This window comes from Callospermophilus lateralis, chromosome 6 (genome assembly GCF_048772815.1).
Source record: "Callospermophilus lateralis isolate mCalLat2 chromosome 6, mCalLat2.hap1, whole genome shotgun sequence".
In the NCBI taxonomy this organism is placed as follows: Eukaryota; Metazoa; Chordata; class Mammalia; order Rodentia; family Sciuridae; genus Callospermophilus; species Callospermophilus lateralis.
In genome coordinates, this window is record NC_135310.1 from 98,721,749 (window position 1) to 98,736,492 (window position 14,744).

Here is a 14,744-nt window from a genome sequence, read left to right on the forward strand (position 1 = left end):
ATATTTACAAACCATATATCTTATTTTAAGAGTTAAAATCTAGAACATACAAGAAACTCAAACTCTATAGCAAAAAAATTCCCAAAATAATCCAATTTAAATTTAAAAAGGGCAAAAGCCTGGGACATATTAGATGAATTAAAACATCATCCTGTGCCTAATAAATATATAAAATTACATATAAGTTAAAAACAAATTTTTACAAGTATAAATATATTTGCTTAAAGTCTGTGGTTTGTTGTTTTTGTTGTTGTTTTGAGATGGGAGTCTCACTATATTGCCAAGGCTGTCCTTGAACTCCTGGGCTCAAATGACCTCCTACTTCAGGCTCCTAAGTAACTGAAACAGTAAGTATGTGCCACCATACTTGGCAAAAGTCTAGTTTTTAACATGTTACCTCTATACTCTAATGAAGAATCTCATAAACAGAAAGTGAAATTTGTAATGCTATGTGAGGAAAAGAGAAAGATTCCCTTAAAGAAATTCAGCTACAATTTAAGGATCTGTACTATTTTCTAAAAACAGACAAAGCTTAGTGACATTAGTGTGAAGGCATGTAAAAACTCAAGCTCAGTTGTAGACCCACCTCTCTACTCCACTGACATACCGTGTGTGTCAAATTTTCATTACTGTGACAAGATGCCTGAGAAAACAACTTAAGAAGAGGAAATGTTTCAGACATTTCAGTCCATGATCACTTGGCCCATCATTTGGGCCTGTACCAAGGCAGAACATCAAGGTGGGGAGCATATGTAGAACAAAGTTAATCACCTCATGGCAGCTAAGAAAAATATAGAAAGAGGAAAGAAACAGGGTCCCAATATACTCTTCAAGAGCATGCATCCAATGACCTATTTTCTTGAATTAGAATCTACCTCCTAAGATTCCATCACTCCCCGATAGTGCTCCATCACTCCCCCATAGTGCCAAGAACTGGGGAGGAGGAAGAAGGGATAAGAAGAAATTAGTCAATGGGTATAAAATTAAACTTAAGATAGGAAGAATAAGTTTCGATATTCTACTGCATAGTAGAACACATGAGCTTTTGGAGAACACTTAAGATCCAAAAGATAATATCATGCTTTTCCTATGTGGTTTCACACAATCTCATAGCTTCACATTCTCTTTCCCAGGAATCTAGGCTCCAAAATTCAGCTTCTTTCTTGCTTTTTCCATTTGGAAAACTAATAATACCTCCAGATTAACATGGTTAGAACAGATACCTTGATTTTATGCATTTTCCTCACAAAAAAATAAATTGAGAGCACCTTCCATATATTGGTATCACCCTATAATCAATTATTCAAGCCAAAAGTTTAGTCCCTATAACACAATAATAAGGAAGAGACTCTGAGACCCAGCTGCATAAATTCTGCCTCTATTCATCACTACCTGTGCAAGGATATGGTAAACCTCAAAGAGAAGAGAGTAGCACCCACCATAGGGGCTACTATACACACTAAACATCTTAATTCATGTAAATCATTTAGAACAGCACTTGGCAAATATTAAGTTGTTATAGAGTTTAAAGCCATCATCACCACCATTATTCTGATTCTTCTTTTTTGTCTCACACCAATCCACCATGTCAACAACACTTCATAAACATAACTACAATCCATTGACTTCTCAGTGGTTATTAGCAGTCGCTCATTCCAAGCCAACATCCAGATTACTTCCAACCCAGTCTTTCTGCTTCCATTCTTTCTTTAACCTCCAAAGTGGTTTTCAAGCACCAGCACAGTAATCTATTTAAAACAGAAATCAGATCCTATCACTCCCTTACTCAAATGCATCTAATGACTTTCTACTACATTAAGCTAAAAAAAAAAAAACTCTTTACCCTGGTTTATTGAAAGTCCTACAAAGTCCTATATCCAGCCACTATAGTCTGACCTTGTATCCCTCCCCTCTAGGGCACCTTGTTGCAACAAACTGGCCTTCTTTCTTCTTTAAAAAAAAAAAAAAAAAAATGCCAAGGGTCCCTCTTGGAACTTTTCCATCAATGATTTTTCCCTGCCTCTAATGCACTTTTCTCTATATCTATTCAGCTGACTCTTTCATGTCCTATATAATATTGTTATTATTTATTTCTTTGATAATTGTTTACTTTCAACTAGAAAATAAGCTTTACAATAGAAGAAACAGCATCTATCTTAAGTACTATATCCCTAGTACATGATATACAGTTGAACAAAAAAAAAGTCATTTAAAAACTAGATCACTAAATGAAAAAAACTGGCCACATCTTCTAAAATAGTTACATGAAGCAAAGAAATACATTTTTCTCTCACTGTTGCCCTAACTGGTTACCAATCCAGTGTGTCATAAATCCAAATTCAACCTTTTTGCCTGCTTTGAAACTGCACCTTTCAATATTTTCTCAGAGTTTGAGTATCTAAATCCTCTAATTATATGACTTACACAAACACAGTTGTCATCAAGAAGCCCTAAAAATTATAACAGAAAATCTAAGATCCAGTCATGGCTCCAGCAATTACTAACCAACAGAAACTAGGACAAAAGACTTAGCCTCTTTGAGCTACATTATCCTTGTCTGTATAATGCAGATTACAATACCTGTCTATCACAGAAACTTGTAATGAGGATCAAATGACATAACACATCAACAATAAACTATGAACCCAGGAGGACTGTATTCTCATAGTGTCTATCATCAGTTCAATAGAATTTCACTGAGCACTAACCCCATGTGCCAGATGTTACAATAGAAAGAATTAAGAGCTTGCATTTTAGTTGAGGAGAAAAACACATAATGAGAATGATCTCATCATCATTTGGTGGCATTCAGAGCGCAAAGGAAACACACTTAGCACAATCTTGGAGGGTGTCCAGAGGAAACAGGACCATAGTTGAATTATATGGGTCCATAGGGTAAGGAAAGAGTTCATATCAAAGGAGAAGGTACTGTCAAAATTTTACCAGTCCTAAAGCAATTTAAAAGCCAGATTAGTTATATTATTAAAAATCACATGATCCAGGTTAAGAACAAGTTTTCAGAAATCACCTGAGGTAAAACTCTTCAATCAATTTACAACTTCCCCCAAAACCATTTATTTCATCCTCTACCATGAATTAAAAATACCTTTTAAATCTACTTTAGGGCACCTTTTCTCATCCTACAAGACTATTTCCATTTATAAAGTTAAAATTTTTCAATTACATACTCCAAGGTCAAAACCTCCCTCACTGGAAAGGACAGTAATATAGAGACCATAGCAACAGGTTTAGATTTCTACTGAATCAACAGCTCTAAAAGGAACTCCTTTTCCTCTTTTATGTTCCCTTCCACAGCTGTCAGGACAGGTTCCAAAGCAATATATTCCATCCATTCTCCTGCACGATAAGGCAAAGGGTTCTCTGGACTTCCTCTTAATGAGGCCTGGCCCTGACACACAGGAGAAAGCCAAGCACTGCCTAAGACAGCAGGTCTCTGTCCCTCAATCAAGATAGGACACTGAGGTCAGAACTCTGCACAACCCATCATTAATCAGGACAAATTCATTTAAAGTAAATCTGCATCCACTAAAACTAAACAGTCATGTACTCTATGACCCATAGTTTCACTCCAAGGCACGTAGCCAGTAGAAATGTGATTGATTACCAAGAGATGTAGTAGAATATTCAGAGCAGCAGAATTAGTAATAACCAAAAAGGAAAAAGAAAAGAAGATCCAAATGCCTATGAACAATAGAATGAGCACATAAATTTTGACAAAATCAATCAGAACTAGACTAAATCAGAATCATGGCATCTGGCAGAATGCAATGAAAAGAACTCAGCTTCTCTTCTATGATACCCTTAAAATGTAAAACTTGGATCTAAACACATGGAAACATCAGACAAACAAAAATTGAGAGATATTCTACAAAATAATTATTTTTTTTAAATCTTCAAAAGCAACAAAGTCATTGGGCACAGTGGCCCACACCTATAATCCCAATGGTTCAGGAGGTTGAGGCAGGAGGAACACAAATTCAAAGCCAGCCTCAGCAACTTAGTGAGGCCCTAAGCAACCTAGCAAAGACCCTGTCTCAAAATAGAAAAAATTAAAAGGAGCGGAAATGTGGCTCAGTTATGTCTCTGGGTTCAATTCCTGGTACCAAAAAAAAAAAAAAAAAAAAATGCAACAAAGTCCATGAAAATCAAGAAGAACCTAGGAATTTGTTCCCACCTGAGGAGACTAGAGACATGAGAACAAAACAACAAATGTTATTTAGGTTGGATCCTTTTTAAAATAAAAGACATGATTGAGACAATTGGTATAACTTGAATAGGGCCTGAGGATTAGATGATATTGACATATTGATATGAATTTCCTCATTTTTACAGCTGGATTGGGATTATGGGGAGAAATGTACCAATTGTAGGAATCACACTAAAAAGTATCAGGGGTGACAAGGAATCAGAATGGGAACTTATCTCAAATGGTTTAGAGAAAAAGTTACTGGTTTTTACCTGAAACTTTTCTGTAAATTGATGATTATTTCAAATTTTTAAAAATTAAATTTAAGAAGTATGTTGGGCTCATACATTGCTGGTAGGACTGAAAATTGGTACAACCATTCTGGAAAGCAGAGATTCCAAGAAAACTTGAAATGGAACCACCATTTGACCCAGGCATCCAACGCCTAGGTTTATAGCCAAAAAACTTAAAAATCAGCATACTACAGGGACACGGCAGCTCAATTCACAATAGCTAAGCTATGGAACCAACCTAGGTGGCCTTCAACAGATGAATGGATACAGAAAATGTGGTATACATACACAATGAAATATTACTCAGCCATAAAAAAAAAATAACTTTTTGCCCTTTGCCAGCAAATAGATGGATCTGGAGACTATCATGCTAAGTGAAATAAGACAATCCCACAGAACCAAAGGCCAAATATTCTCTCTAATATGAGAATGATAACACACAATAAGGGGGAGGAGTGGTGAGGGAATAATAAAAGTTCAGGGAATTAGACAACAGGGAATAAAGGGTAATAAAAGAAAGGGAGAGAGGATGGGAATAGGAAAGATAATGGAATGAATCGGACATAACTTCCCTGTATTCATATATGAATACACCACCAGTGAAATTCCACATCATGTACAACCACAAGCATGGGATCTAATTAGAATGTTATACTCCATGTATACATAATATGACAAAATACACTGTATTGTCATGTATAACTAAAAAGAACAAATTTTTAAAATCTGGAAAAAAAAATATGTTGAGGGCTGGGGTTGTGGCTTAGTGGTGGAGTGCTCACCTAGCATATGTAAAGCCATGGGTTTGATCCTCAACACCACACAAAGATAAGTAAATAAAGGTATAGTGTCCATCTACAAATAAAACATATATTGAGAGGAGAAGAATGAGCAGCAGGGTGGGAAGAAGAAAGGAATTCAAAGTTTATAGGTTATATTTCTTATCCACAAATAACAAGTTTAAGCATAACTTGCTGAAAAATGATTGCATTACAAACTTAGGATCCCGTTGATTTTGTCTTTTGGTTTTTTTGTTTTGTTTTGATGATATCAATGATTAAACCCAGGGCACGTGCATGTGGTAGGCAAGTACTGTACCACTTAGCCCGTGCCCTAAATTTTGTCTTTTCTTTTAGTATACTTAGATCCCCTGACTTCTACCCAAAAGAAAAAAAAATTCTAAAATTTTGTGAAAACCTGCCACATATCCTTCTTTCTACACTGGATTACTAGAAAGATGAACTGGATAGCAAATATACGTGGAACATCTTCAATTATCTGAAAGAAAAATTTATAGCAAATGCAAAAAAAAGTTTAAGGACAAATTTATAAAATAAACATATAAAATAAATAATTTAAATATATGTTAAATACATAAAATACATATATAAGATAAAATGATTTATAAAATCATTTATAAAATTTATTAAAAATTTACTTAAACATGGAAATACACAAAATCAGAAGTGTTTGAAGCCCCCAAAGTAAAACAATTTTGGATTCATTTCCATAGTTATGATTAAATTAGGTATTACACAACTTGGCTTAAATGGAAATTACAAATTACATTTTTTTTAATTTTTATTTTTAGTTTTAGATGAAATCAATATCTTTATTTTACTTATTTTTATGTGGTACTGAGTATCAAACCCAGTGCCTCACACATGCTAGGCAAGCGCTCTACCACTGAGCTACAGCCTCAGCCCCTACAAATTACATGTAATACACATGAAGTGTCTATACATAGCATACAGTTGTCTGCCTCCTCATTATCATTCTCCCCACTCCCCATTACTAGCAATCAGTCTTGCACATCTGTTGGAAATATTGTGATTTCAGGAATATGTACTCAGCTCCCATGATCCACCAACTAACAACTAATGGGGTAGACCCATGACCCTGGGCTAGGCAATCTCTTTGACCACAATAACTGATTAAGTGATAGAAATATGATAGTTGAAATGTGTCCTCCAAAATTACATATTAAAGCTCTAGCCCCTAGTATTTCAGAATGTGACCTCATTTGGAAATAGAGTCATTGCAAATACACTTAATTAAAATGAGGTCATACTAAAGTAAGAGAGCCCCTAATCCAATATGACTGGTATCCTCATAATAAATAGAAGTGTGTGCTCCACAGGGAGAATGCCACGTGAAGACTGGATCCATGTTGTCACAAGCCAAGAAATTTCCAGAAGTTAGAAGAGACACGCAGAATAAACCCTTCTCTAGCACCCAGAGGAAGCAAAGACATGCTGACATCTTGATTTTAAACTTCTACCTTCTAAAACCAAGAAACAATAAGTTTCTATTGTTCTAAGACACCAGTGTGTAATACTTTGCTATGGCAGTCTTAGAAAGCTAATACAGCATGTGTCTTAAGCCATTACAAGCTCAGTAAATATTAAGACTAAGGGTAGAAATTCTGGGACAATTTTTTGGAATGATATCCTTGATTTGGATATCATTCCAAAAAATCATCAAGGAACAAAGCACATGCATGCATAGGAGAAAAGGCAACTGGAAAGAAATAGAACACCAATCAAGCTATGTATGAAACTGCCACTACTAAACCTAGACTGCTCAACTTCATGAGCTAGCAGATTCCATTTACTGGTTAAGGTAGCCCAGGCTGGTTTTCTAATACCTGCAACGGAGGGGGTGGGGGGCGGATAATACCACCTAATGGGGACACTAAGCTAGTGTCAAAAGGTTTTCTGCTGCCAGAAACACAATTCCACTCAAATATGAGTTCCTGAATTAGTTCCTTAAAACACTGAAACTTCATTATCCTATAATAAGAAATCTTAGTGGTTCCACAGCTGGTTAATTCAGCTACTCGATGTAAATAGTACTAATTACTATTTCAGACAAGAGAAAAAATTATATATAAGGAACAAGTTTAAGAATAAGATAAAAAAGTAACATAGAATTAGGGATCAAGAAGAAATATTAATAAACGCCTAATTAAGGGTGAGAGTGTAACTCAGTAGTAGAGACTGTTGGCATACATAACACCCTGGGTTCAATTCCTAACACCACAAACACACAAACATCAGAAACACACCACACACACCAGTTTAAAATCTACAAGGTATTTTCTTAAATTATCTCATTTAATAAAAATAAAGTTAATATTTCAGTCTTCCCAAATGCTGAAGTAACTGAATGACACATGTTTAGGCAACCCCAGAGACTCAATAATAAAAATTATTTATACCAGAAAATGCTACAATTTTTAACTCAAAAGGAGAACGTAGTATATGTTTACATAGCAATCAGCTTAAAAGACTCATCTTTATACTCTGAAGGCCTCTTCCATATTAAGTACCAACAACAAAGAACAAAAAATAACAAAGACTAGACCTACATTAAAAGACAACAACAATTCATAACGTGTACAATTTTAAGATGTCACCTCAAGTGTCCTGCTTTCGACAAACTACTTTCAACACACTAATCCTATCATTTGTTCTATATAGATAGATACCTCTAATTGCATTCCATACCAGGCTGTTTTCACAGCACTAGCACATAGCAGAATTTTTTAAATACATTACATAAAGATTTCCTTCTAGTCCTGGAGGTATAGCTTACTGGTAGAGTACTTGCCTAGAATGCATAAGGCACTGAGTTCAATCCCCAGCACTACAAATAAATAAACAAAAAAAATATCTTTTATATTGCCTCCACTAATACAGAATACTAATTTGGAACAGAAATCTAGGGGTTATATCCACCAAGAGCTATATATATGAAGTCCATCATCAAGGTAAAAAGCCATAACCTTGAAGAAATCCAGAGGCCATTCATGAAATTAATCAGCTCACCGCCAGTATTCATAGAAGAAAAAATAAGAAAACCAACTATTGGTAGTAATAAGAAAAAACCTGGGAGTTCTGGAATGAACAGTACAACATCATAAGCAATCTAAACAGCATTATGAAAATTGAATTAACTTATCCCTAAAGAAGCACAAAACAAAATGTGAGCACGTCAAATACAGAAATGAAGTGAAATACTTACTGCCAAAGCCTTGGACAGTTTGGCTCTAAATTCATTCAGGATGATTGCCACAATGTCCTTAAGTGGCACATAAGCAAAGCCATCTTCCAAGTAGACTTTCCTTCCTCGGAACAAATCTAGAGCTTCAGCAAAAGGGATCTGAATTCAGGGTGACACAAGGAAAAACAGTCAATGCATGTCACTACAAGTATTAGGTCTAAACAAAGAAATTCATTAGTCTCAAAAGACACAAACCAGAACAGAAAGATGAATTTATGTCCCTTAAAACCAAACAATTAGCATTAAAAGAAATAGCAATGTAAAAATAAAATTATTTCAGACTAAATGCCTCAAAAAATAATATCAACAATAAGAGGCAAATTAGAATGCTTTCTTTTATTCATAACCTATCATTAAAAATTATAATGCCCAGGATTTCAAACTCCACACTTGAGGTCTCTCAGCATGTTACATTCACCTCACATAATATATCCCACATTTTATTCTGCACCCGCCCCCAAAAAAAATCCTAAATTATATACAACATATTCAGCACTGAAAATTACTTGTAAGCAAAGTAATTTAAAATTTCTTCAGCTATGTTTCCATTTTTCCTCTGGAGAAATACATTGGAAAAGCTAATCTTCACAATAAGAAATGGATATAATAAGCATTCAGTTTAGTTAGTAAAATAAGTATTTGTCATAACTACTTAAAAATAATACTACGACTTACATTTTTTAGGTCCTATGAACTATACTGAAATTTTAATAAATAAGCAAAATATTATATTAGCCAATTGTGAAAATCATCCTCACTGTCCAACATCATTTTTCTTCTTTTTATAATCAGACAAAAAGTTAGCTGAAAATTGATCCCCAAACATGTTACTCACCCACGTTCTAGAAGAGTGAAATCTATATGCCTACAATTCTGTATATCTGATGATGCCTCACACTATAAACAGGTCACATGTTTTTTAACCAGATAGAAATTGGTACATGTATCAAAAGCTATTATTACAACTGTTGTCCTCAAGGAGTTCATCACATAATTGAGGACAGCAAGAGACAGATACATAAAAAGCCAAACAGCTCTACATAGTGGCACCATGTATGATATTACATCAAACAAGTGGTTCAACTCAACAGGACACAGGAGAGGAACAGGTAAGAAGGTTTAGTGCAATAACACAGGCAAGAAAAGGACACAAAAGTTTGGAAACAAAAATTCTAATCCAAGTCTAGAATCTTGTCTAGTCTCCTAGGGATGAGATTTATTTGTTAATCTTATAAATGATTCTTAAATTCAGCATTCAGATCTGTGAAACTGGGAGAGAGGAGAAAGGGATGAGCTAAATGATACTTAGAGGTTTTTTAGCAATAACAATCCATGATTCAAGCTTATTAAGGTGGTCACAGTGGAAATAAAAATGTCCAAGCTAAAGTATAAGATGATATAAAGGCAGAATAATGAGAAATATATGGTGTGGGAGGACTATTGATCCCCATACTCCCAGTGTGAAAGGCTGACTAAATGATGCCAACATATGGAAATGGGGAGGCTAGAATAGAGAGCTAATGCAGAGGCAGGGTTTTAAACTACTAGCACTTTCAATGATAATCAGCACATTCTTTTCAAAGGGAATTGTGGGGTTGGAGTTATCAAATTTTAAACTGAATTTCAGCTCCCTCTTCTTTCCCTTCAGAACTATTCGTCCAAAAGCTATTTGGTGGGTTCAAACACACTGGGTATCTATGCTGAGAAGTTGGAAAAGTCAAGGGGACCTAGCACAGGAAGAAGAAATCTGAGTAGGTTAAGGAAGGAGACCAGGTAGCTTACAGTGTCACAGTCCAAGTAGAATGCAGTAGAGACCACATAAGGAAGCATCGTGTCAAAGCCCAAACCAGTGAAAAGGGCTCCCATGCAAGGCAGCGATTTAAACAGTTTTGGAGCCAAATGGGAGATGAGGGTATCCTACAGAGGGAGGAGCTCTGTGGATATAGGAGCCCAAGCAATGCAAGGAGCTCATTCTTTTAAAAGATTGGCTTGTCATGGGTGTCTGAGCTCCATCAATTAATACGATATCTGTGTAAGATGACAGCCTAGTGGTGAATGTTGGCACAGCCTTAGTGCAGTGAAGACAAGATCTGTGCAGGAAAAGGAGTAGAGGTGGTAACAAGGGGCTATACAAAATGTACGAATTAAACATGCATAAAGCTCAAAGTAACATATTTAACAAATCCTAGAACATATTTTAAATATTTACATACTTTATAAACTGACTCCGTCTCCAACTGAACCCCACTTAAACTTGGTGAAGAGGCAATAATTTCCTCTTCTCGAAGACTCTTCTCTTCATCGCTTATCTAAAAGAAAACATATTTTATACCATTTTTTAAAATTAAGCCTTTTTCAGTTGCGACAAAATGTTCTCCTATTCTAGTAAAATCCTATATTTTTATAAAAAATGTAATATCCGAATATTTTAAATCATTTTTAATATGATTATAAAATCATCATTGTCACTAATGAAGGCAAAACATGAAAGAAATCTAAATTCAGTAATCTTTAAATTTTTTCTCTGCCAATTTCAGAAGATGTACATCATCAGAAGAACAACAGCAAAGAAACAGAAAGTATTACAATAAGAGAAAAGGGACTATAATAAAAGCTCGGGTTAATATACACTAAAAATGAGCATTGTTACAATTCAAGAGTTATGGTAGTTTGTTAAAATGCCTATATGAGGTTAACAGTGGTTTAACTATTTCTCAGTTTTCTAATCACATTAGATAATCCAAACTTGAAACACTATTTTTTCTAGGAATAACTACAAATCTATTATCTGAGACTTCTTATAGCTTCAAGAAAGAAAAGATGGATCAATCTGACTAAGCAAAAACCTCAAACTTCAATACCCAGAAAAATCTGTAAATAAAGAGGAAACATAAATGAAAAATTGAGGGAATTAAGTTACATTATCTGACATCTGAGTTCCTCTCAGTAAGTAGCAGTAAGTAACCCAAAAACAGTAAAACACAGCCAACATTATATTATATGTGTAAAAATAATTTAGCAATTAAAATTGCAAAAGTTAGAAAGATTTAGTATATACAGTTGAAACAATCTTTAACTTTTTTTTTGGGGGGGGGGGGATTCAGGGGATTGAACCCAAGGGCATTTATCCACAAAGACACATCCAAAGCCCTTTTTTATATTTTATTAGAGACAGGGTCTCACTGAGTTGCTTAAGGCCTTGCTAAGTTGCTGAGGCTGGCTTTGAATTTGCGATGCTTCTGCCTCAGCCTCCCAAGCCACTGGAATTACAGGTGTGTGCCATCGAACCCAGTCAGTATTGGAACAACCTTTGTGCATGGCATATTAGCAATACAAATCAAAAAGTCTTTTAAAAAGAAGACCTTAATGATTTGATTTTTCAGATTAATCTTAATAACAGGACAAGTGTGTAAATAGGAATGTTTCTTCATTTACTGTGTTATTTATAATAATAAGGAAAAAAAGTAAATGTCCAATAAGAAGTATCTGATTCAATGTATCACAGCTGAACTTGCTGTTTCAGTGAAGCAACTAAATTATTTAGGTCAAACACTTATAGAAAAACCTGATAAAATTTAAAAATGTCTTTTAAACAGCACAGAAGGTTACTCTACAAAATAGGGCTCATACAAAATAGAGTATCTAACAAGAGATTCCTATTCAAATGCTGTGGGTCACAGCTCAAGCCTTCAACTTGTTTTAAGGTGATCCCCAATTCATATGTCCCAGGCACCTGGCAGAAACAAATTCAAATCCTCTCTGGGGGAAAGTACCTTTATAGTATGCCCCAAAGCATTCCCACAAATAAATTTTGAAAGACAATGTCAAGCACATTGTATTTTATAACAAAGCACATAATAAAACTACACTTCATGAGCAAAACTAAAGAAAAAAGATTTGTAAAAAAGATAGTTATTTACATGTCATACATGTAAGACATGTAAATAACTATGCTTCTATGTGTGAAGAAATAAAAAACAAAGCCAATGATAACTGTATGAAGATGAAACTGTAAAAAGTGATTTGTTTTTTAAAAAAAGACAAAGAGAAAGAAAAAACTTCTCAAAAGAAATAAAAATTTCAGGAGCAAAAATAAAACTCAATGGAATCAAAAATGGATTGGGTAATTTAGACTTGGTAGGTAAAACAAGCATCAAAGTTCTCTTTGTTCATGCAGAATTGCCAGACCAACACGAAAGCTATGCCATTTAAAGCCCACTTTTATATTTACTAAATCTACTCTACAAATGGAACAGTAGGACACTTTGTGGGGTAATGGTCATGTTCTGTATCTTGGTAAGTTTGAGTTGTACAAGTTCACTCATTTGTCAGAACTCATAAATAGATATATTTAAGATTTGTACGCTTGACAGTATGTAAATATTATCTTAAATAAAGAGAATGCTAAATGTGGAACTCTGATTAATGAAATGCATGTTGTAGTATTTCATGGGAAGTATGCTGGTTTCTACAACTTACCCTAAAATGGACTGAGGTTGAGAACAGGATGGATAAGATATGATAAAACAAATACTAAAGTAAAAAGTAAATCATAGAAGGTAGGATGTAGATTTTCACTTATAGAGAATTTTATAACTTTTCTGTGTTTGAAATTTTTCATATTCAATTTTGAGGGCAAAGACCATACTACCAACCTACCAAGACAGCTGGACTTAACTCAGATAATAAAGCTGAGAATATAAAGCAATAAGAACTATCAGGCCCTTCCTTCTGATAAGGGTGTAAATTAGTATAACCACTTTAGAAATTTGACATTATCTCAGGAGTTAGAGGTAAACATACCCTTTAACCTGGCAATTTTAATTCTAAGCATATGTTCTGAAGCAGAGATAGCAAACTTACTAGAAAAGGCCAAATAGTTAATGTCTTAAGCTTTGTGAGCTGTAACAGTCTCTGTCACAAGCAATAGCTTGCCACTGGAGCAAGAAAATAGCCATAGTCAATACACAAACAAATGAACACAGTTATGTTACAATAAAACTTTATTGATGGACTCTGAAAGTTATGTTTCACATAATTTAAGTCAAGAAATGTTATTCGTCTTTTAATTTTTCTTTCAACTGCTTAAAAATATGAACACCATTCTCTGTGGACTATGTAAAAACAGTGGGCCATATTTTGCTAGCCTCTGCTTTAGAACAATAGAATTAAAACTGCAACAATCATGAGAATCATCCAGAAAGCTTATAACAACATAAAATTGCTGGGCATCTTCCTGGAGTTTTTGACCCATGAAGTCTAGGGTGGGTCCTGGAAATTTCCATTTCTAACAAGTTTCCAAGTTTCTAACAACATGGGGATGTTGCAGTTCTCAGATAAAAGCCCTAGAAAAATATACATATCAGATATGACATGAAGAAGCATTAGTCATGTAACCATGGAACAACATTATACATAAGAGCCAAGAAGTTGGGACCCAAATATTCATCAAAAGCAGAATGAATATGGTATATTCATAGTGTGGAATAAAGCAAAATAACGAAAATAAACTACAACCTCACACAATACACATAAATCTTGAAAATACATTAGACAGAATAATACAGACACAAAATAAAACATACTGAATTATTCCATTATATAAAACTTTGTTTCAATTAGGAAAACTGTATTGTTTAGGAATGAATACTCAAATAGTCAACTAAAAGGGGGAAAAGGTAAAAAAGTGACTGTCATAAACCAGACTAGTGTTTTTGTTTTATGTAATTTTATGGACATGCATTATACTTAATAATTAAAGGGTTAAAAATGAAATAAAAGTAAATGAATTGTGTTATAATGGAATATTATGCAGCCAAAAAAATTATGTCTAAAATTAAGAAGATTTATGATTACTATCACAGATATTCATGAAATATTGTTAGGTAAAGGTAATTAGATGAAGGTAAATTAAAATAAATCTTTGGGGTGCTGGGGATGTAGCTCTATCATAGAATGCTTTCCTAATATGTATGAATCCTGGATCCTGGATGGGTTCAGCACCCACCAAAAATAAATAAATAAAATCTTTAAGAGAGAGAAAGAAAGTGTCTATGTATGTGTATGAGTTTATGCATAGGGAAAAGTCCACAATAAAATACAACTACCTAAGAAAGGGGACTATAAATAAGTATTACTTTCCTTTATATACATACATATTATATTAAATTGTCCCTTAG

The 14,744-nt window shown here is 34.3% G+C and overlaps 1 protein-coding gene across 3 annotated transcripts in view; it reads right to left on the reverse strand.

The window, feature by feature from the left end:
• Prim2 (DNA primase subunit 2) overlaps positions 1 to 14,744 on the reverse strand; it is a 296,745-nt gene that overhangs the window by 233,960 nt on the left and 48,041 nt on the right. For all 3 annotated transcript variants that reach the window (XM_076860062.2, XM_076860061.2, XM_076860064.2), the window contains exons 6-7: positions 10,779 to 10,874; positions 8,527 to 8,664 (exon numbers count right to left, since the gene is read on the reverse strand). In XM_076860062.2, the coding sequence (XP_076716177.1) occupies positions 8,527 to 8,664; positions 10,779 to 10,874 (234 nt within the window). The remainder of the gene's footprint in view (positions 1 to 8,526; positions 8,665 to 10,778; positions 10,875 to 14,744) is intronic.